The 24,094-nt window shown below is 39.3% G+C and overlaps 1 protein-coding gene across 1 annotated transcript in view; it reads right to left on the bottom strand.

Annotated features, from left to right (window-relative positions):
* LOC139742503 (uncharacterized) overlaps nt 1–20,614 on the bottom strand; it is a 52,549-nt gene extending 31,935 nt beyond the window's left edge. The window contains exon 1 of the mRNA XM_071653038.1: nt 20,516–20,614. Within this exon, the coding sequence (XP_071509139.1) occupies nt 20,516–20,614 (99 nt within the window). The remainder of the gene's footprint in view (nt 1–20,515) is intronic.
* Nucleotides 20,615–24,094: the final 3,480 nt, after the last annotated feature.

Below are 24,094 nucleotides of genomic sequence, written 5' to 3'. Positions count from 1 at the left end.
TCGTATTCATCCTGAAATGATGTTCATTATTTGGATGAACAAGAAGCCAAAGGTGTTTCATAAGCTATGATTATTCTCATTTCGTTCATGTCAAATTCATGTTTAAATCTATTTAAAAAAAAGGATCACTGACGAGCAGCGGTCAAATGCTACGAAATGTGGAATATTACCTGTCCACCACCTCCTTGGAACAACAACAACAACGACAACAACAAGAAAAACAAAGAGGGCATTCATTTTTCCTCGAGAAAACTTTGTAAAACGCTGGGAGGACTCCCGCTGCTCCCACGGGCCGGATTAATGACAGACCGGGTGAATATCGCTGCTGGCTGCGGATTCATCACCCCTCGATCCCCCGGATAATCGCGGGAAATCGTTGGGCTTACCCGCCGTAAACTCGGCCCGAAATTGTTACTTCACTGACTGCATTGTCTACGCTCTTTGTTGTGCTGCCCTGTGCTGTCCTATAGTGTGTGAATGTGTGTGTGTGTGTGTGTGTGTGTTTGTGTGTATGTCTACCTGTCGGTCTGTCAGTGCGTCAATCTTCCTCTTGCAAGAGAGAGATAGAGATGAATAGATAGATATGAGAGGGAAAGAGGAAGAGGGAAGGGGGAGGGTAGGCAGAGTAGGGGGTGTTAATAGGCGAGGGAGAGAGAAGAAAAGCTCTGTACATTAGAGGCATTACACGGCCAAGGCAGCAAGATGACTTTGAAAATAAAAACAATACAATGCGATTTAACTCCACGTTCAAGCTGGCTTAAAAAGAAAGTAGAATCAAACAGACAAAATGAAAGAAGTTTCATAAAAATCAGACGTAAAATGAGACAATGAATAATGATGGAACTTGCAAGTTTCAAAATAAATGTTGACATTTGTATAGCTAACAATGATATTGATTGCAAAATACGCTAATTAGATCTCTCCCATCTGTTTGCACACAAACATGGTTAAAATCATGTTGTTGTTTTTATCGTTGATTTAGCAACTATAAACAACACCTTCTCTCTTAAAAGTCATCATCATCGGGTATACAAGTTACGGCACAACAAATGGTTCCTAGGATACGGGCGCGTTTTCTTCTCTGATAGAGGCTGTCTGTTACATAATCACCTCTGCAGTTTAGTAATGTCGTGGCTACATAAGTCACTGTTTCCTGAAATTATTGTGAATGTTTTAAGTTCCATAAAGTTCTTGCATTATGCCTATTTTCGATCAAGCTTTTACCTTCACTTTATTTGATTATATGCTATAAATTCGAAACAACTTAAATGAACTGATAACAACCTCATCAACATAATAATAGCCTCTCATTTCGACTGCCCCTGCACCAGCCCAACCACTGGACACTCACTAGTTTTGGAATATCAATTTTAAGAATGGAAAGGAAGTTCAAAAACCACAGGCATTCACAATTCTGTAAAATATTCATGAGGAATGAAATGTAATCACACAGTTTCAGATTTGCGCAAATTGATGTAGTCGTTATAACTCTAGCACATTATTGGACTTGATTTTTGTGGAATTATTTCGCGTATTTTGATGCCGACTTTTGTAGGTATTCCTCGCCGAAGTCGAAGAGGTTCAAGTTGAGACATCAGCAATATCAAGAAAGGAAAAGGACATACTACCCCCCCCCCCCAAAAAAAAAGGTGACCCCTAGGTCGTGTGCTGTCCCAAGAGGTCAAAACGAACCGAACCCTCGAACCAGCATCGAAATAGCGAGATCACATGATCCGAATGCCACATTCTCCCTCATTGTGTCATTCTGCTTGCATCCGCTGATGCCCTGCGAGGGCGACTACTCTACAACACATCCATACCATACCTATATACGACGAGAATAGCAGGGTTAATGGGTCTATAGCCTCACTGCAAGGCGTTTGTCACATGTGGCAACCTGACGAATTGCAGACACCGTGAGTTTATTTTTTCAGATATTAGAGAAAGGTACATATACAATTACAAGGTACATGAAAGGTCAGATAACCAGAAAATTTTCGCATACTGTAGACCTGGTCGCCATGGATTAAGCTTTCTTATTTCCTGGACAAATTTTCTATGTCACTGAAGTCAGACCTTTGAGCCCTGTTTTGATGGTAAGCAATCAAATGAAAATCGATGTTATGCATTGGGGTGCAATATACAAATAAGATGTGTTCCTTCGAGTTACGATGCATAATCGCTTATTATTACTCACAACAACAACAACAAAAAAAAAACCATCACAACATAAAAGTAGCCACTCTGTTACATTGTGTATATCCACGATAGATTAAGAATGAATGTGCTGTATTTACGTCTGTGTTTCAATTATATTGCAATAAATTCTGATTGAAAGTGGTAGCCTATACAAGACTAATTATATTGTGAAAGATAGCAAAAACAACAACAACAACAACAACAACAACAACAACAAAATGAAACAAAATACAAACAACAGAGTATATTCGGTCGAAAAAAGGGTTACTTTAATTGACTTGTAGTTGTACTGTTTTTCGCCTCACACACAAGTGACAATTTAGTATTCGGTATATATACGTGCACTCGCGAACCTGCAAGACGTGATGTACGAAAATGTACTTTCCTGCCAAACTTGGTAACAAAAAAGTCATTAGAACAGACGATCAAGCCATCACTATTCTCAGTTGATTATTTTCACGTCTCTCTACTTGTTTTATGAATTAAACCAACTCTCCATTCAGGATGACATGGAAATTATCGTTTTCCCCCTCGTTGTTGTCGTTGTTGTCATTTTTCAACGATTCCACCCAACATGTAAGCCATGTTTCTAAACTGTCTACACATCCGATGGAAGTAGGTGCGAGAAAGGGCTGAGAAGGGAGTAGAAGTAAGCAGCTGCCATTCACCGCCGCATACGTCTACTCACGTGATCTGCTCTCATCACGTGACCCCGTTCAAGGGGAGCTAATCTCTTGCTGCTGCCATGAAGCTAGCTCCATGCTGCAGCTAACGATTCACTCAAAGGCGTAATATAATGACACCTGGGTCTGCGTTTGCAGACTATGATGGCTTTGTGGCTTCATCAACCTATACAAAATCTCGGAAACATTATCATTTTGAGCAATGTTCGTACCTTGTCAAGACAGAGAATAGAGCTTTAAAGGGGAAACCGTTTCTATGGTCGCAGGGGTGTACAGAGCACTTGTCGTAAAGAGTCAGGCAGCCTTAAACAACAACAACTTTTAATTTGAAAAGTCTAGACGTGCCATTCTAGCATTAAGAAATTATGGTGGCAAGGCGCCAGACACGCATGCTCGTAATTCTTGTGAGCCCGCCCTAAAAGAAGAAGAAGAAGAAAAAAAGAGCTTGAAATGAGGGAAATGAGATCGGGTAGTTGACGAAAGAAATTATGTTTGTCGACGACCGCAGTTCAAGGTTGCATTTGAATTAGCACCCTAAATCCGTTTATCCCGATTCAGGATCAATAAAGAAAATTAAAGATTTAGGAAGTTATTAAGCAATTTCCTCTCATCATATTGGCCAAAAAGAAAAAAAAAAGGGGGGGTGAGACCACGGAGCACGCTGTTTCGGTCTCGTCGCAAATTAAAAGCAATTTACCGAAGCGTGGCCCAGTTTGCCTATTTTCGTCACAAGATGTCAAGATATAACGACTCATTTTCATTCATGATACCGCATCCTGTATAATCACAAAAAGAAGAAGTTTTTCGTCCTCATATCATGCCCTGAAACTACCAGATCTCGGCGCACATGTCTCTCACGATGTTTCAAGTAGACAGATTTTTGGAAAGCACGCTGGAATTATACGAACGGTGTAACAGGTGCAGTGCATGCACTCCACCGTCAGTTGACACCTCCCGTCTATGAAATATCTCAGTTTTAGCAGATGGCCATACCTATGAATTGTATATCATTATAATGTATATATAATATATACACTGCTGATAAAAATTAGAATAAGAATAGGGGGAAGTACTTATAAGACTTATAGGGATCAGAGATGCACATTGTACGCAGTTTGATGCTGGCGCTAGATGTCAACCATTTGATTACAGTAACTGAGGTCGATGAGCAATTACCGTATAATATCGAGTCAATCAATGAGTTCATTATGACGACTTCACATGAAATTAAACTTTCCTTTCTTGTCGTGGGCTGGGATTGGGTGATCAGAGCACTTTGTTCAATAGTGTAAATAAATATATTGTTTGTATTATGTCATGATATGATATGATATGACATTATATTATGTTATATCATATCATATTAAATTATAATACATTACAATATATCATATTACATTATATTATATTATAATTTATATTATATCAAATTACATCATATTACATTATATTATATTATATTATATTATATTATATTATATTATATTATATTATATTATATTATATCATATTATATTATATTATATTATATCATATTATATTATATTATATTATATTATGATTATTATATTCCATTATTACATGTAACATGTAGTACATGTAGGCATTATATTACATATACTATACGCATGTGTTTGAATACATTGTATAATATGGTGTGTGTGTGTGTGTGTGTGTGTGTGTACGCGTACTTTGGTCATGTGAACGTCATTTCATTTCATTTCATTTCATTTTCATTTGATTTATTAATTTCCACAGGCCACTATCATTTCAAGCACACGCTTACGATATGTGGTATGATGCATTTTTCACCTTATAAACATTCCCTTTTATCTGGCGTCGTTTATCATCGTTGATAATAGATTTGTAACTTATGTTGCGCTGTATTTTCTTTCGTCCGCAATGTTGAAAAATATTATTGATGATGTTATTTTGTATTGAAAATGTTTAAAGAATATTATTCATGATGTTATTTTGCATTGAAATGATGAAATATGCAGAAATAAAGCCAAACAAACTAAACAAACAAATCATACAGTGTTGCGTTTACAAAATCCATCCATGACAATGTAAAGTAACACAGTCTTCACTATTTCTGTAAGGGGGAAAGTATTCACTTTGATTCTCTGTAAGTTTGGTAAGACAATCTAATCTATCTCCCTATGTGTTGGGGCTCAAGCGATTTGTGCGATTATAATAGCGCGACATAACATTCATACATCATATTTGCATGCATCCTTATTCTCGCTCATGCTATTGTACGAGAAGGGGGTTTGATGGGATGGGTTGACCGATCACGTGGTTTGCAGAAGAGAGAAGGAGAGGTCTCACTGTCACACGTCACGTACTAGGGTATAGAAAGTGCAGCCGGAATTCTAATTTTCGTGGTGAGCCTCGAAATGCACTCAGGAAACGGTAGCCAACTGTTGGTTACCTCGTTACATCGAGAAACCCGGTAACCGCAGTTCGGTCAGAGTAAATAGCAAATAAGCAAATTAAACAAAATAGTCACAGGAAAAAGCATGCCGTTTATGAATAAACACGTTGCCGTTGGTTATTAATAACGTCAAATCGTTTCTGCGCATGGATGTGCCACATGATGGAGTCTTTCAGAAGTAATTCCAAAAGATTCAAAGAAGTGACAACATCTGATTAACACGAAAAAAAAATACTTTGCCAACAGTGTTTGCAATCGGCGTACACAAACAAACAGAGAGAACCAAACATGTCAAGTACAGGTAGATTAAAAAATAACAGTATATCGTCCTCGTGTGACCTTCAGTTTCGCAAAATATCTCCTTGTCAGTGGAACGCGAGCAATGGTGGGAAAAGAAATTATGCCAAATGCGTAAAACAGATACTGTAACATACAGATGACATAAGTGTACGTGGGCGTATGCTGGCGTATGAAGTCAGTTTGAGAGGCCAAAGAACACTTTTGATTTTATTGTACATGTATTACACTCCTCAGTCATGCTTACAGGATTGGGAACAGTATCAAATGGTAACATGTAATCAGCATGTTTGCCTAGCTTTGTTTTTGGTTTTAGTCGTTTCGTATGTGTGTGAATGATCCTCCTTGTCATTCGACCCTTGCAAATCCTCCCCTCTCATCCTTGCACATCCCTCCCCTCTCCTCCCTCCGCCATTTCTCCTCCCCCTCCCCGCTTTGTACTCCAGCTGTGATAGGGAGCTGAGAGCTGAGCAGACGACATACGAAATCCACATAGGTTTGCTCCCCCCCCCCCCTCCAAACTTGCACACTTGTTTCTCGATCAGCGAGAACTTTAACTAGCTTAGCAGTACTTAGCGTGGATTTTGTCTTTGGGTTTCAGCTGTTGATACATTGGCGTTTGTGTCACCATGCGTTCTGTAGCATGTTTTTTAGTGGAACACTGTTTTCCATCATTGTGATTATTTACTCTTTTTGTTGCCATGACAAAGTGCATTGTTTCTTTTTTACGACATCATTTGTGTATAATATACTTTATATTGTATTGAAAAATCCTTTATCGGACGAGTGTAAGAGAAATGAAAAAATAATTGTATCACTTTGGATTATGTCAACTTTTTCTTTTCTTTTCTATGTGATGATGGAAATAAATAAACTATTGAATATTGAAATTGAATGTTGGCGATCCTATATGACATAAAACATCTAACACTCAAAAACCAAAATAGGAACAAAACAAAACAAAAACAGAAAGGCAAACCTTCCTTGTGTTAAACCTTCCTTGTGACTTAACGCCAGAGGAAACCTCTTGGACTTCTGCATCATCCCATGTACCAGATACCATAACCTCTGACAAGGTAAATCACAGATGAAACATCTGACCTCAAAAACCAAATGTGATGAAATCCATAAAAGCATTGTTACTCGAGTTCCAATTTAAAGTTACTGTTCAGTAACATAATCACGTTCCTGTCCTTGGTGTTTGCTTGCTTTACGTTCTAATTTGTTTTCTCTGCAATATATATATATATATATATATATATATATATATATATGCGTGTGTGTGTGTGTGTGTGTGTGTGTGTGTGTGTTATGTGCATGCACTGCGTTTTATCAATGACACACAAAGAAATATCATCACACTGTCAATCCAGATGAGAAATTGACTTTTCGTTATAAACTGGATTCCAAATCTCAATCTCAAAGTGCTATTCCAAACCAAACCTTCAAGTTGCCTGCTAGAGAGAACACAGTTCATTTTATAATGTGACCAGTGTCCCACAGTGTAATGTGACCAGTGTCCCACAGTGTGTCCCACAGTGTGTTTAATGTGGGTTCTCAGTGTCTCACCATAATACAGTGTAAGACGACAATGTGAACACAGTGTGTAATCAGAAGGTCTAGGGTTCGACACACTGCGTTCGACTCTGTGAACACACTGTTAACATACTTATGGGACACTGTGTGCTATCAACGAAATGAATGGTGAAATTTACACACAAAGTTTCACATGCGTTTTGACGGAAGGGTGATATCATTCGCAACCGCATTTATTATCATACAAGTTAGCTGAAAGAAGTATGTTATAAACTCACAGTTCTATTAGCTCGTGAACAAACATAATTTCTTACAATAATTTTCCCGATAATTTAGTAACGCCCTTCCGCTCTTTCTATATACGTCATTATTGCAAAGCTACTACAACATATTGACAAACTTCGCCATTTGATTCAAAGAGTAAATGTTTTCCCTTTTTCTTCGAGAAGAAGAAATTTAGAGAAGATTTGTGTACGTATTAACGACGGACTTAATGGCGTCATCAACTCATCTTATTTGCATAATATATCCCTGCCATTAGTAATCACAAAAATTGAACACTTCTTTGAATTATTTCGGTTCTGGTTTGGTCGAAAGTCCTACCAATCTGTTTGTTGGACTTAACTCTATTTATCAAAGCCAACCTAAATACAATATCGGCTTGCGCTTTAATCGATCTCTCCGTGAGAGGGCAAGGGGCAAGTTGAGTCACATCCCGAAGACTGTGTCGGCGTCTGCTCGCACGTTGGCCATGGCGTTGTGATGGTCTTTTTACACGGAACAAAGAGGACTCTCATTTGGGACAAATTTCCAGTCACTGCCACAGAATCGTGAGGACTTCAATACACCTATACCAGATACAGATAACCTGCTAGAAGCTGCACGCGTTTTACAGAAAGCATTTCTTCTTTTTCCAGTGTATGCACCACTAAAGAGGGGAATTCGTGTTGCTAGACGTGACTGTGCATACATAGTTATATGAATGATTTTTATGTGTAATGCAGCTAACACACACACACACACACACACACACACACACCCGGTCTTCTCTGGTTCACTAAGACCTTCGAATTTGAAATTTTCGTGGACTGAAGAAGAAATAGTGGCCCGAAACCAAAGGAAACATAAAATATCATTTTGAATTCTATCTGACTGTCCGATCGGGCTACCAAAAGATAACCGCTTTGGAAACTAATGGTGGTCCGACATCAATTCTAAGTGGCCCTGTAGGACCCTACATACATTATCTTTGTTTATTTTTCCCATTTTTCTTATATCTACACACCTTCAGTACCGCGAACTTGTGGGAGATCCAATCTTGATAGACTGGGGCTTAGATCTCACCGGCCCCTGCTCAAGACACGAAATCCCGCCGGAAACCATATGCCAGGTTCGGCAGTCGAGAAGATCTATCAAACGGTCGAAATTCTTACATTTTCATTTTTTCATTCTCTCTCCGCCCGTCTGCCTGCGTCGATAAAAACAAAATCACACTTTCTAAAAGTGAACAGGAATTCGCGAATAACAAATTATTTTTGGTGAGAAATCGTCGTGTGGGTGTAACAGCAGATCTGGTGATGGAAACAGGCCTAGTCTTCTGCCAACAGACCCTAGCCAGTGCTATCTGCTTGTTCGTATATAAGTCGACAATGCCATGGTGTGTTCTATATGAAATGGTGGCGCCAGTAAATACAACATACTTGTAGCTGCATCACTGCACGTAAGCTACTTTACCACTAACCAGCGCGCCACAGTGTCCAGGCGGCGACGGCTATCTGCCGTGGACGACGAGTAAGCTGAAACATCCGTCCATGATTGTGTGTTCTGCGGAAACAGGGTTGAGCCGCGCCCGATTTACTTCAGTGACAAACTGCCATTTCATGACTGGATGATATCGGACGTTTGAACATTGATTAACGCAGAAAATGGTTTGGACACGGACACAAACACACACACACACACACACACACACACACACGCACACACACACACACAACTCATACACACAAATATACCTATCTACCTATACCTACCTAACGACCTTACTACACAGTTTTACTACATTATGCACATGTACATAGTACATTTCGTATATACATAATGTATTAGTACACATAATCTAAGTACGCATAGCTCAGTACACACACACACACACGTAGGGTCCTATAATTATAATATACCTACACAGGGCCTGCATACATACTTAGGTTATACAAAAATACCTGTATTATGATGATGATGATGATGATGATGATGATGACAATCATCATCATCATCATCATCATCATCATCATCATAATCACAATCATACATACATGCATAAATTGCGTGTAATCATGATGGGGAATTTGGAGCGGGATCCCTACGATTTTCTGTTACATCTACATGAAAGGACGACCCGTTATGATAAAGCATTTCACTGCTTGTGACCAGCACTTGAAATAATAGTACACGACGCTTCATACCAATATTCCGAAGACCAAGACCGAAACGGATAGCCCCATCTAGCGGCAGGGAGACAGTACGACGAAAAAGTTCACATGCGGTGCTTGATGGAATCGGCTCGTAATCAGGCTTGCAGAAGGACTATAATATTCCCTGCGGGAATACAAAACGGAAGCTAGTGTGTGGCATTTCAGCGGCACGCTGTTCATTTCTCTATAAGCTAAACGTTGAAAGAGCTTCTGGTTTGTTACAAAAGCAAGCAATTTCACTCTTAATATTGAACTACCTCACTAAGAATGAAGGATTTCACACGAAAAATAAAATCGATAATTTCGAAAAGTTCATCCGCACCCCACAAACAACCCAACATTGTTCCCCCTGCCTTCTGAAACAGGTAAGCGGAGTGGTCTTTCAATAAAGGGACTGCTAGAAAAAAATAAAATATACTTTTACGTTGAATTCTCTTTACATTTTCTTTATATCGTAGCTATACTGTGACATCACGAATTACTGAAGTATTCTTATCCACCGACGACGGTACATGGATCTAACAAAAAGTATATAAGAATTCATAACTTTTGTACGACTTATCGGTTACCCGGTTTTCTCAAACTTCACTGATGTGCATATCCATATTTCTGCATTCACTTAATCCACTTATCTTTGGGATACATGCCCCTGTGAGAGAGGACAGCTACCTTTAATTGGGCTAGTGAGGTCGAAGTCTGGAAGAACCTGTTGATATAATATTTGGAGATCATCTTTGAGGAACCGAAATTCCCTGGTTTGGTGGCGACGATGGAGTCTGCCTCAATCGTGACAAACATTATTAAGTCTTGTTATACGTAGATCAAACTGACACTAACATGGAGGTACAATTATCTTTCTCCGTAACAAACTGCCTGCTTACTTTCTCATATTATATAATAAGATTATCAGTAACATTCGGAGATCTTGTCTGTACTCTGGATCCCCATTATTGAAGATGGTGTATCTTATCCTTTTGTTTTGTTTTGTTTTTCAATTTATAAGGGTTGTTAATTTATAGGCCTACATGGTTCATTGATCGTAAATATCTATGAAGTCACAAGTTTCTTCTTCTCTTGGTTCACTAATCTCAAACGACTTCCCTGCCTATTGCGGGGGGGGGGGGGGAAATGGCGCCAAAAATAATACCAGATCTCTGGCGTGGTATGTTCTTTTGCTTTAGCATTGCTCTAATGCTTCTTCGCTAAATCCCCTATAGTAAAGAGCGTTTCCTCGGAAACATGTGTCCCAATTTTTGCGCGAACATTTAGCGCCGATCCTCAGAACGGTCTTCTGGCTGCAACGCAATCTTTTAAAAACATCTCCGAGCTCATCGATAACGACTTTAAGCAAATTTTGCTTGTAATATCTCGGCAAAAGGTATGTGTGGTTCACTTTTAATGTGCGCCATCACTGAAATAAAAATCCTTGACAATGTTAAGAAAAGTTCTTTGAAAACATTCATCCTGCATGTATTTGAAGCAGTTTGTGCCTTGTTCACTCTGTTGAAGTTTTGACAATTCTCACATCTTGTAACTCTTATATCATTATCATCAACACATGAATGTCTTATAACTACGGCTTTAGTCGGGCAGAAGCGGTGTTAACAGTAAAATATATCATACGAATTTCTTATTCAACGTTTCTTTACTTAACTACCAAAAAAAAAAATACTGCACTGATTTCTTGTTCGAGGACATGACGAATTCCTCGAAAGTCATCAGCCATAAACATGAACCATTCAGCCTGAAGCACAGAAAGTGCGTTGTTGTTTTTTTAATAGAAAACAAAAGGAACTCCTCGCTAGAGAATGAAGCATGTCATCAGTCCTGCTTTCCTGGCATAGCTAAATGGAACGCTAATTGGTCATCACATTCGTGGCAAAACAAAAATAATAGAGCGCCGCTATTCGCCGAAAAACAACAAAAAGTCAGCAATCAAAATTCGCCGGCTTGCGCGTCCCACGTGTAAGCCATCCATGACCGCGTCTACTAGTCAAGCTGGTCCTGATTGAGATTTACCGAACGGGCAAAGGATAGGGTGAAGAATGGCGGTGAAGGGGGGGGGGGGGGGGGCGGTTGACGAAGATGAGTTGAGTAGTGGAACACGCTGTCTATTTACATTGGAAATAAATACAGAGACCCGAGAACAAGAAACTGCTTGAGGAAAGTATATAGCGTTGGTGATTGAAATAATGAAATGATATACAGCTCGCAGAACACGAGGCGTCTTCCGTGCAAAAGACTTCCCTCCTCTTCGTCCTACGCTATCACACGGACCGGTGTGCTATTTACTATTGTCAGAGGGAGGTGTGGGGCTCTACCTTACCCTCCCTGCTATTATGGAGCTCAATGGGTGAATCATACCGACCAGTGGACTGTCGTCATTTCATTTATGTGCATTGTTGTCAGATATTTTCCAAAAGACCACGGTAGCCAAGAGAGTACTGAAAAACTTTACGAAGGATGTGCAAATGATCGAATAAGATCTCTGTTTTTGTACATCATCAACGCATCTCCATAACTATAATCAGGGAGGTGGAAACTTTCTACCCCCCTGCTATAATCGTACATGGTTAATGAGAGCTTTGAAGGTATTATCTCAGGTCAACGAAATACATACAAAAATATTCTCTTCCTACCCTCAACTTGCGGTACATAGGGGGCCTTTATAATGAATCTTATACTCATATATATACTTATATATTTTTATATCAATTGATCGCATGAGTGTTATTGGTGCGGCCCACTGTTGGACCACGAAGCTCTTTCAGGTGGGTTGCGATGTCAGCCAGAAACGAAATAAAAAGGTTCGCATTCGATTTAACTGGGTATCGGAAAAAACTGCAAGAGCCAAAGTGGGCCTTGGGTTAAAAAAAAAAGATTAAAAAGCGTGGTCTTACACGAATTGACCTCCTCAACACAGATTACGGACGGACAGACGAAGTAGATATTTGCAAACATTTCCCCCTCCCTTCCTCTCCCATCCCTCCCCTTCCCTCCCCCCCCCCCGCCCCACCCCCTTCTCTAGGACCAGGCAGTCATAACATAACATTGACACCCCACCCTCGTAAGCTGCTTCTTCCCTCGACCTCTGCCTCCGAGAGCCGAATGTCTTGCCCCGTTGTGGTGCGTCGCCTCCGAGTATGAGTCGGCAGTGATGTATCGTCCCAGCTGGCTCTGCGGGCTGACTGAGGGGGGACGAGAAGTTTATTAGCACTCACCGACCGGCCAATATTTACGTCTTCATGGCTATCCCCCCATACCGCTCATTCATGTGCCAAAATCAAAATAAATCCGGCCACACACGAGAAATGAAGACGACAGAATATGGAAAGCTGGATCGGAACAGGGCAGTCGACCATAAGTGTGGGTTTTTTACGGATTCTTTGTATTTGGTTGCGCTGTGTCGCTTGAGAAGAAGAAATCAAAGAACCTAGAGACTAAAGAGCTGCCGTCGATCTAAGATTATACAAAATCAAGGGTACTTGGCACTCCTCTTCTGGGGTTTTCCAGTACAAATATATCACATGCAGAGCTATTTACCCCGAATACAGACCAGTACGTAACCACAGAAGTTGTAAGAATTTATGTTTTTGGAAAGGGGGATATTGACAAGCACGAATATGGAGAAAACCATCGGCTGCCCTTCATGTGACAGGCAATGCGTGGGCACGCGAATACTTCCTCCGAGCGAAATGGATACGATTTTTGACGCGTCTTCGTCTAGGACTTGGGAGAAGGCCATCGAAAATATAGACAGTGATGATAATCATAGGAAATATAATCATACTTCCTTTAAAGTGCTCACTGCATTCATTTTATAAACTTATAATGAAACTAATCCCGAAGAAATCTTTCTCAGGCATTCAGAAACCTCTACAAACAAGTTTCTCATCCAGATAGACGTGGGGACAATATTCACCCTTAAAAAAGGAAACAAATTAAAAGATGCAGAGCTATTTACCCCGAATACAGACCAGTACGTAACCACAGAAGTTGTAAGAATTTATGTTTTTGGAAAGGGGGATATTGACAAGCACGAATATGGAGAAAACCATCGGCTGCCCTTCATGTGACAGGCAATGCGTGGGCACGCGAATACTTCCTCCGAGCGAAATGGATACGATTTTTGACGCGTCTTCGTCTAGGACTTGGGAGAAGGCCATCGAAAATATAGACAGTGATGATAATCATAGGAAATATAATCATACTTCCTTTAAAGTGCTCACTGCATTCATTTTATAAACTTATAATGAAACTAATCCCGAAGAAATCTTTCTCAGGCATTCAGAAACCTCTACAAACAAGTTTCTCATCCAGATAGACGTGGGGACAATATTCACCCTTAAAAAAGGAAACAAATTAAAAGATGCAGAGCTATTTACCCCGAATACAGACCAGTACGTAACCACAGAAGTTGTAAGAATTTATGTTTTTGGAAAGGGGGATATTGACAAGCACGAATATGGAGAAAACCATCGGCTGCCCTTCATGTGACAGGCAATGCGTGGGCACGCGAATACTTCCTCCGAGCGAAATGGATACGATTTTTGACGCGTCTTCGTCTAGGACTTGGGAGAAGGCCATCGAAAATATAGACAGTGATGATAATCATAGGAAATATAATCATACTTCCTTTAAAGTGCTCACTGCATTCATTTTATAAACTTATAATGAAACTAATCCCGAAGAAATCTTTCTCAGGCATTCAGAAACCTCTACAAACAAGTTTCTCATCCAGATAGACGTGGGGACAATATTCACCCTTAAAAAAGGAAACAAATTAAAAGATGTGTAAAATTCAAATATGAAATGTATCAGCCTGCAGTGACATTTTTGCTTGATTCGTGCATGAGAAAAGTAGAATTAAGAGTGAGCCTGCAACCGTCACACTTTCATTTAGAAACACCCACACAGCTTTCTTACGGAATATTGTCTGAAATAGGAGCATGCAATATATGCTGCATGACCTGAGCGAAAATCACTTCTGATGAACTGACACAACAAAATTACAGTGCCATGGACAAGCATAATTATTGTAAATGGATTCCCATTAATAACCATTACACTTTTACTGAATTACTCACTTATATCATTGAATGTTCAATAGATTGTTTTGATGCATAATTACAGTATAATATTATGTGATTTGATCTTCGTTTGAATTGGTGTTTATATATAGGTTTAGTTATCTATACGGGAGGGTTTCGGGATTTATTGAAGCATAATCTCACAACTTTTGAAAAAAAAAAATATACATGACTAAATAATAGAAAGTAGTTCGATAAGGTAAGGAGAAAAAAAAGAGATCGTCAACTTCCCCCTCGCAATATGGGCATTTTTATGGGATATGGCGCCAGTATTTGAGTACGTCATCAGCGCCCTTTCTGATGCAATAACGGCCAAAGTTGATGCCATTTCATCTTCAGAAAGAGGAAAATATTACCCATGTACCATAATGTCATCTACGTGTAAATGACAAGTATGCCTATTAGATACAAATTAGTGATCATTATAATGTATATATATATATATATATATATATATATATATATATATATAAGATGAAGTCATTGCCTCAATCAATTCCGTGTGAAAATGCACTTACTATAATCCCCGTTTCTTTTTTTCTTGCGCATTTCTTTCGTGATGGGAAATATTATCATTAAAACACATCGATCGAAGTCTCTGCCATGAATATTTCGTTTGCAAGACGGTAACATTTGCATGAAAGGAGTATTTTAACCATGTTAACGGTATCATTTCATTAAGTAAAAAAAAAGAAGAATATCATGTGTAAGAATGTTGTCAATTACAAGAGCCTGTGCTGCACAAATATCACAATCCAATTATTTGCACGAAGAAATGCCGAATTTTGCGTGAAATTTTGTATACAGATTATGACATTTCTGTAGCGTCGTGTGTTAGATAGAAAGCAAAACACAACATCGACTTCAGCGGACAGTTATATTGGCGTGGAAGTTTCTATTTTATCATTTCCTTGCGGTTTAAGATCATCTCGAATGCCGTCGAGAAAGGGGGTTGGAAACCAATCAAGGTCTAATCATCATCATTAGGTCACTTTTTTATGGACTATGGATGTGATATGAATGGTATCAAATTTATCTCTTTCTAGTATAATGATATTCGCAGGGATAATACACTGCGTTATAGAGTTTCCCCCACAACAATATACATGACTGTTGAATTTGATCGACTCTGAGCCACATTATAATTTTAACCCAGTGAACTAATCACTCCAGTCATGCAATCCACCAGCTTAGGAAATTATTGCCTATTCTGTAATCATCAAGAAACTGATGTCTTCTTCTTGTTCATTTTTTTTTTCATTAGGTAACTTACACATCTCACTGCGAGATGCTCCGTTGTTATTCAGAAGGATATTAGCAACAGTGTCTAAACTTGTTACTACAGATAATTTGAAAGAGACATTGCTTTACAATACTAAAACAGAGAGAAACGCTTGGCCAAAAGCTTCGGCAATTGCAAAACAGTGACGTGGTAGATATGACTAGATATAATAATTTAGGACCCTGAAACTGAACGTCTACCGACAATCAGTAATAAGTTCACGAGAGATTATCACATTAATGTGCATTTCTGCAGGGTTGTCAAACAGGAATAAACCGTTTCCTGTGAGCTCTCCTATCATACGTCTTGGCGGAGACGTAAGATCGAGACGTTCAAAAAAACAAACAAACTACAAAGCCACTCACTTTCAAGTTCATAAAGATCAATAAAGATGAAATCACATCATACAAAGAAACAGAATTCCACATATTCTCATCTTCTTAGCTATGTCATCATTATTTTATGAAAGAGCACTTGATTCCCTTCAGAAGGCAGGGAGCACAATATCCACTGCATCATACATTATCTTATGTCATGCCAGTAAAAAATCAAAGGAAAGTCAGCTAAAAGTGTACTCTTCGTCAAAATAAAAAAAAAGATGTGGATTTCATTTTATATTTTCTTTACATCGTTCCACACTTGGGACATTACGAATTATTATAGTCTTCTTACCTAGCAATGACTTCACATGGAATTGACCAAAACTTAAAAATTGTATAACTTTTGAACAGAATGTCGAATCTTCCTCAAACTTCACTGTGCTCTACTACATTAGCATTCATTAAACGTACACTTTGCTGGGGCAATTGCTCTTTAAGTTTACTGAGTTTATAGATCACTGAATATTAATTTCAGAAAATCACGTCCAGTACACGGTTTCATGAAGCGTTAATTCCATTACGATCCATGGCCAGAATTTCAGTCGTTCATGCACTTGTAGGCCTACAACATAGCGTAATAATGAGAGCATGTTTTGTGACAATGCCCTGGAATCATAATCTGCATGGCTAGAAGATTGATTAACCCCTTTACGACCAGTCCCTTCAAAAACAGCGATGACATATATTATAATGTAGGGCCTATAGAGTACGTTTGACAGCAACACAAGGGAGTTAAAGAGCTACTAACAAGTCCGTGATATTGGAACATAAATGCTCATACACACAATCTTGTCCTTCGAAGGTTTACGTCATTATAAAGTCTCCACCATCCAGTGCGTGTGGCTGTGATGAATTGTCCATTCTCTTATAGTGCTGTGAGGATTTTGCTTGATGCACTATTGTTGTCCTATATACTGAACAGTCAAGTGTTACGCGTATACACATAATGATTCTGGATTTGTGTGCGGGTGTGTGTATGTTCCTATGATTATAATGACCATGACTATTTTAAAATCGAACGCTATGTATAAATTTATCATGAAGATAAAGACAGAAATCGATCGTCATTGTGCTTCAAAATGTTCGCTATTAATAGGGTATATACTGCTGATAATGGTTACAGTAATCTGCAAATGACAATATACAGGTTTTTATATACGGCGTCTGGATATCCAGTAAGATGTTATTTATCCATGATGAGTCATTTATCTATTTGATAAGTATCTATTATTGCTGCTCCCTACATTTTCAGTGTCTTTTTTTTTTGGTGATTGCAAAAAAAAAGTATTCATCAAAGAGTAGAAAGAAAACCACTTAAATTAAACTAAATATGCCATACATGAACTGTCTTTGATTAATGCCTCGATATGGTCTGATTCTATTTATTCGGGCGAAATTTGCAGTGTTCTGGTGCAGCTAGGCTGTGCTGTGTAGCAACGCTTGCTATCATGAGTGTCATGACCAAGAAAGAAAAAAAGGACTTCAGAGATATTTTTATAAAAAAAGAACAACCCTCGACCTTGAGTTTTGGTTTTGCGAGGCGGGAGGAAATTTTTGTAGGGATACCGTGCTTGATGCCAAACTCTGGCGGATGTACCCGGCTATAAAACATCACGATATTCGAAGGGTAAATGGTTTACGAAAACATTGCTAATGTACGGGCAAATGCGAGCATTTCATAGCAAAACACGTTCGAGTTTGCGTTCTCAAAGCGAAACAGAGGCATGAGTATTTCTTTGCTGTAATAAAACGACCCTAGGATACACACTAGGAAACCACGGAGCTACAACAGGCTAGCTCCACGAATAGACTCAGATTTGGGTTTCTTCCTTGTTTACCTGTGTGTCGAGATGTTGACTCGTATGATTGTTCGTGATCGTTGTTACTGTTATCGCTATCGATCAGTGTCATTCGGGTAACAGCGCAGCAGTTATTAAGGCAATCCAATCGTCACCATTACTCTAACCCTGTTACATGTACAGATGCTCAGAAAGTTATCACAAGACACACTCGGCCTTCTCTTTTTGCCATGATGTCTTCGAGGATATTGCTTCTTGCGAACATGAGTTGGCGCCAAGGGCACATACACCCTTGCATCGTTGTAGCATGGACCCTACGTCCATGGTTGTAGATTGCATGCAAAATGAAATTCGACAGCTATCTGTATACTATGCCTGCATGGCCCGCTGAGCTGCACACAGGCGAGGCTCCTTGCTTATGAACACCGCCGCACTATTATCACCATTGCGTTGTCACGACCTCTAGTCGTCATTATAATAGCAGCAATATAATGCAGCAATAATGCAGGACAAACATGAAACAAACTGTTTGCTGCTACTGGAAATATCCACCCCAGTGACTGTGATCATACCGCACTAAACACCTCATAGATTTGCCCCTTTCATAGCCGTGCAAAAGAAAACACAAATCAAACATATCAGGTATGATAGCATTGCACTTACTAATACTACTTATAAATTCATAAGAGACAGCTATTGAAAGGACAAGTTCTTTGCAAGCTGATCTGACGGATAAGGACCAGCATTGATGATTTCATTGCTCATAGTTGATTTTATAAATGTTAGCACTAAAACTGGCAACGGTTGATTGATGACGTTGCGGAGTGAATGATAATGACTGAGAGCGTGAGAAAACCAATAAAATTGGAATATTATCATGTTGGGTCAGGAACGTCAGAGGATATACGTTGGTCAAGCTTTATGTTTTCTCTGCCAACACATTCCCAGTGACCAGTACCTTATGACCCTCGAAGTGACATCAAAACAAACAAAAACAAACCAAAAACACTCAGAAATGGCGCCATTTCCATCTGCTTTTTGACCACAATGATGTCAGTCTTTCCTTTGATACCTAAATCCCTCTTAAAGTTTCAACCTGATATGGTTTTGAATAATCCGTGGTCCACTAAGGGGAACTATTATAATACTAAGATTGGTGGGATAAAGACAATGAAACCTTTCAGTGGATCAGAAAAGTGAGAAAACTCATAGAAACAGACGAGATTATAAGGCGCGCAATACTACAGTTGCCTCCCCAAGCATGCACGTGTCATGAAAATACTTTAGGATCAATGTTGTGACAGACTACACACACACACACACACACACACACACACCAAACAAGACAAATTCTGATGAACTTATAATATAGACAAAATCATATACTTTTGTACAATATACCATGTACCACATGCACTATACAAACCATATATAACATAAAAATTCTGACATCCAAGCCCTGAGGACTAGCACCTATATCATGAATTGCAACTTCATATTAAAAGTATCACTATGCTGCGAATTTTTGTCATACATCACGCTTCGGATAAAGGGTTGTACTGTATAAGGAGAGGGGAAAAAAGAAATTCAGTCTGGGGCTTATCGGGTGTGAAGAAGAAATTGGACACATTAATGTTAAGGAACGACTTAAACACCACAAACTAGGCATTTATCAATCAAAATATCTGCGATATGTAAAAGGAAAGGCAGGAATTTACACCACGGGTTTATCGAACATAAATTTGGAAGTGGCAATATAAAGTGATGTAAAATACTTTTAAGTCAGGGTTTATCGAGTATGAATGAGAAAACGTCAAATCACTGTAAGACTTTTCGGCGTGTCCGGTCGCTTATGATTTATGTGGAAGAAGGAAAAAATCAGCCAAGAAACTGGAAAATCGGCGATTGCAGTCAACAAATATGTATTTCACGAGAATAGTCAAAGCAGACTATAATGTCAATGGTGTGTAGTGCGTAGTGTTATAGTATTGGTAGTGGTGCATGGTGGTGATGGTGATGATGATGATGATGATGATGATGATGACGGCAACATACAAACAGAATTAGCCTTCCAGCCTTTGCCGTTGATGAGGCTCAGATTAATGACTTCCCGAAATTCCCGACCTGCGCCCGGCAGCGAAAATCGCAAAACCTGAAATCAGATAAACAAATCACCTGCCCCTGACAAAACCATAACACATGGATTTGCAGTTATGCTTGTCTAACATAGATGTGTCGAAAGCAGGAGCAGTCGAAGGAGAGACGGCCTGCAGTCTTCTTTGATATGGACTTCGTCCCTGCAGTCCGCGTGGAATGAGCAGCAGAGGGATGAGCTTACCTGGTACGGTGACTGATGGGCCGCGCTCGGGATCGCACCCGGGTAGTGATGGTGCAGCATCGAGGCGCTGGTCGGGCCGTAAAGAGAATGTTCCATCATAGCGACTGCTGGCTGGTATCCTCCCGACGACGGTGGGGGAAGTACTGGCAGGGTGACGGTGGAGAAAGTATAGGGCGACCTCGGGTTCCTCGCTCCTGTTCTGTCGTGAAGCTTAATTTGAGTTGATCGTCGACAAAATCCTTTGATTCTTAATAGTTAATATCATCTATGCGTTTCAAACCATTTCAGCTCAGATGTGACGAAAATTAGAAAAGTCACGATGTTGTCCATCCACGGCGTAGTAGTATAGAGTTCGTCTATCGTATCAGATGTCGCCCGAATAAATTCCGGTTTTCGTCTGCTCACTACGGAATAGCCCAGAGACAGCCCGGGTGTGGGTCCGCACTGCGGGGAGGGATTGGAACTACTACTCTCTGCAACTCAGCTGCCGCGTCTGATGTCTCCAGATGCGTAGACCGACCGCAAAGTATCACGTGCGTTTGGCGACAAATAGTGGCACACTGCGCAGAAAGTTGTGACCACGAGAGAGAAAGAGAAAGAGAGGGGGAGAGAGAAGGAAAGAGACACGCGATGGAACGACCAAGTGCTGCGGTTTACTGTGGGTTGAGTCCGATCCACACCGAGTGGTGCTAGCGAGCCAGCGAGTTCAAGTTGATGATACCTTTTCTTCTGCCTTCATGGTTTTCTTGCGTTCTTTCTGAAACAATCGCTGTTGTTGTCGTTGGATCTTACTGTTATCCTGGTCGAAACAGGCATCCACATACACGCGTTGACCCTGAAACGTAAAATGCAACACGAGAAGGTGTAAATAAATATACAGCGATTACACAAATGCAGGTATCACATCAAATAGATTCCACTTTGAATTTTAAGCCATCCAATATATTCATCTTTTATTGCAGCGTCGAGCAATATCGAAAGTCATACAAAGGTCAGATGGTTTCTTTCATTTAACAGGAGACTCTTTTTCTTTGCATCAATCTATACACAAAAAAAAGCATGCTCTGCACGAAATACTTCTGTTTTAATAGAAAAAGGGCAAATTGTGGAAAAATAGATCAAAGATTGACATTGATGAGCAAAGGTAATACAGTGTACCATCAAGACCTGGAAGAGGTCGTACAATCCTGACCTGCAATCTAATAACACTGTGTATGTAGGCCTATGTGTGTGATTAGTGTGCTTTTTTATACTAGCCTGTCAGTGACAGACACACAAAGGTTGTTACTGAACTGCCTTATACAGTAGTCAGCATGGTTGATGGCAACAGCATTGATAAAGGGATAAATGACGTCATCAAACCTGTATTTTTTAGCCCTTGTTCTGAAAACCACTGCTCGAGTCCACGACACATACACTCTTGACTTTGTAGCAAATGACAGTGATAATAATGATAGTAATGATGATAATTCGCATAACAGTTTATTTACGAAAATGTCTGTCATTTTATTATCTGAGCTCTTAGAACCCAAGATTTTAGTGCTTTCGTGCCGACATGGTATTCTGTCTATTTTCGCCTTTTCCTCCTCTCGTTCTCACCTTGATTCCAATGGGTAGATTATGTAAAAAGTAACGACTTTTATTCCTAATGCATGAAGTTAGGTTCGTTCGTTGTATTTTGACAGAGGAAGTTAGTTTGGATTCGTTGAAAGTGTTAGTTTTGATACCGTCATAAATATGTTGACTCTAAAACATTTTCTTTTAAATGACGTATAGGATGTGTTTAGCAACTTCCGCGTCAATGATTTAATACAAGTTTCTCGTTGACTTTCGTCATGAAAAATTCTCGTGTTATTATTTTTCGATTGTTCGATGCCATAGAGGGCGCTAATCATTCTCAACCGTGCAAGTCCCACACTGTCCCAGGCTGTACAGAATACTTTAGCACAGTGTGTGACGAGGGTTTCACCAAATGTGGTCTGAACAAGTAGTTATCACTATGAAACTTTTATTCATTCGAATTTATACTATCAAAAGCGAAACTAACTTTAGGAGATACATATGGGAGAAAGAAAATGCAAAGTTTTTTTTTTGTGTGTGCGTGTGTGTGTGTATTACCATGTGTTTTTTTCCTCCACCTGTTCAATATGGCATTAAAAAATCACATTGAACAAACAAACAAAAACAAAAACAAAACGTTCGTGGGTTAAAGGAAACGACGTGGTCTAGGTTGACCTTGATTCAACCAAGGGAATGGAACTCAATTATTAATGTTCACGCTAATCTAAACAATGGTTCCGGAAGCACTTTTTCTAGAAGAAATTATGTGTGTCAGAGGAGAAATAGAAAGAAAAAGGGGGGGGGGGTGGGGTGGGAAAGGGAGCGAGAGAGAGAGAGAGAGAGAGAGAGAGAGAGGGTGAGAGAGGGAATCTCACCAAAGATAGATTTGTTGGTATTTTTTGTAAACATGTGTAAAGATCAACCTTCATTAGTTTCCTGGAAGACAAACCACATCAAATCTTAAATTTCCTGAAAGTGCAGCGATTGCTTCATAATATTGTCAAATATTGTATTAGAATGTGGATTTTTTTTCTGTAATCAATACCAAATGTACATAAACTATAAACCATTGTCGCCACAGTGTTCTTTACACTCTTCGTTAACCCGCAATGCAAAGAATCTAGAATGTGTCTACGAAAAACAAAACAAAACAAAACAAACACCCGAACAGCTGGTATCAGAATTCCTCGTTTACATTATTGATATGATACTAATAATTTGAATAAGGAAGAATTGATAATATTCATATTTCACAATCATGTAAACAGTGTATGAGATAATGATACCATTTTAAAATTCTCAAGTTCCATTCTGAGAATGAATGAAAACTGGAAAAAAAAATCATCACTTCAGAAATTATCTTAATACAATGACTTAGTGATAATAATCATATACAAATATACCAGGCCTCAGAGGTTCTGGAAGCAACTATATTAAATGGGCTAGTCAAATACCGGTTATAGTGATTGGCTAAACATAGTCACGTAATGGAGGCACATTTTGTTATGTTCGCCCATGGGCAGAACATTTTTTTAATGTTCTCCCTTGGGAAAACATTTTCACGTAACAAATGACAAACGATACCAAACGATTGAACGATCATATTTTTACGCAATTGACAGGATACATTTGCCGTGAAAAAGCAGATGACCGTTTCTTGTAATACGTACGAAAGTGTGATTTGACTTACCCGTATAATATAACAGATGATGACTTTTGTTATCGGGAACATGTACCAAACGTTCCACTATCAGGGTTTGAAATGTTATTTCGGGAGGCTTTAAGTCCCTCGACTTCGTCTCGGGACTTATAACCTCCCTCAATAACATTTCAAATCAAATCCTCAATAACATTTCAAAAAGTCGGGACTTATAACCTCGGGACTTATAAGTCTCGGGACTTATAACCTCCCTCAATAACATTTCAAATCAAATCCTCAATAACATTTCAAAAACATTCGGTATGTTCCCTCCCCCGCCAGTCATCATCTATATAATGTGCATGAGGTGACTTCAATAG

The sequence above is a fragment of the Diadema antillarum genome, unplaced genomic scaffold, assembly GCF_040938485.1.
Source record: "Diadema antillarum isolate AM-2024a unplaced genomic scaffold, OU_Dant_1.0 seq00001003_RagTag, whole genome shotgun sequence".
Taxonomy (NCBI): domain Eukaryota; kingdom Metazoa; phylum Echinodermata; class Echinoidea; order Diadematoida; family Diadematidae; genus Diadema; species Diadema antillarum.
This window is presented reverse-complemented; position numbering and strand designations above follow the sequence as displayed.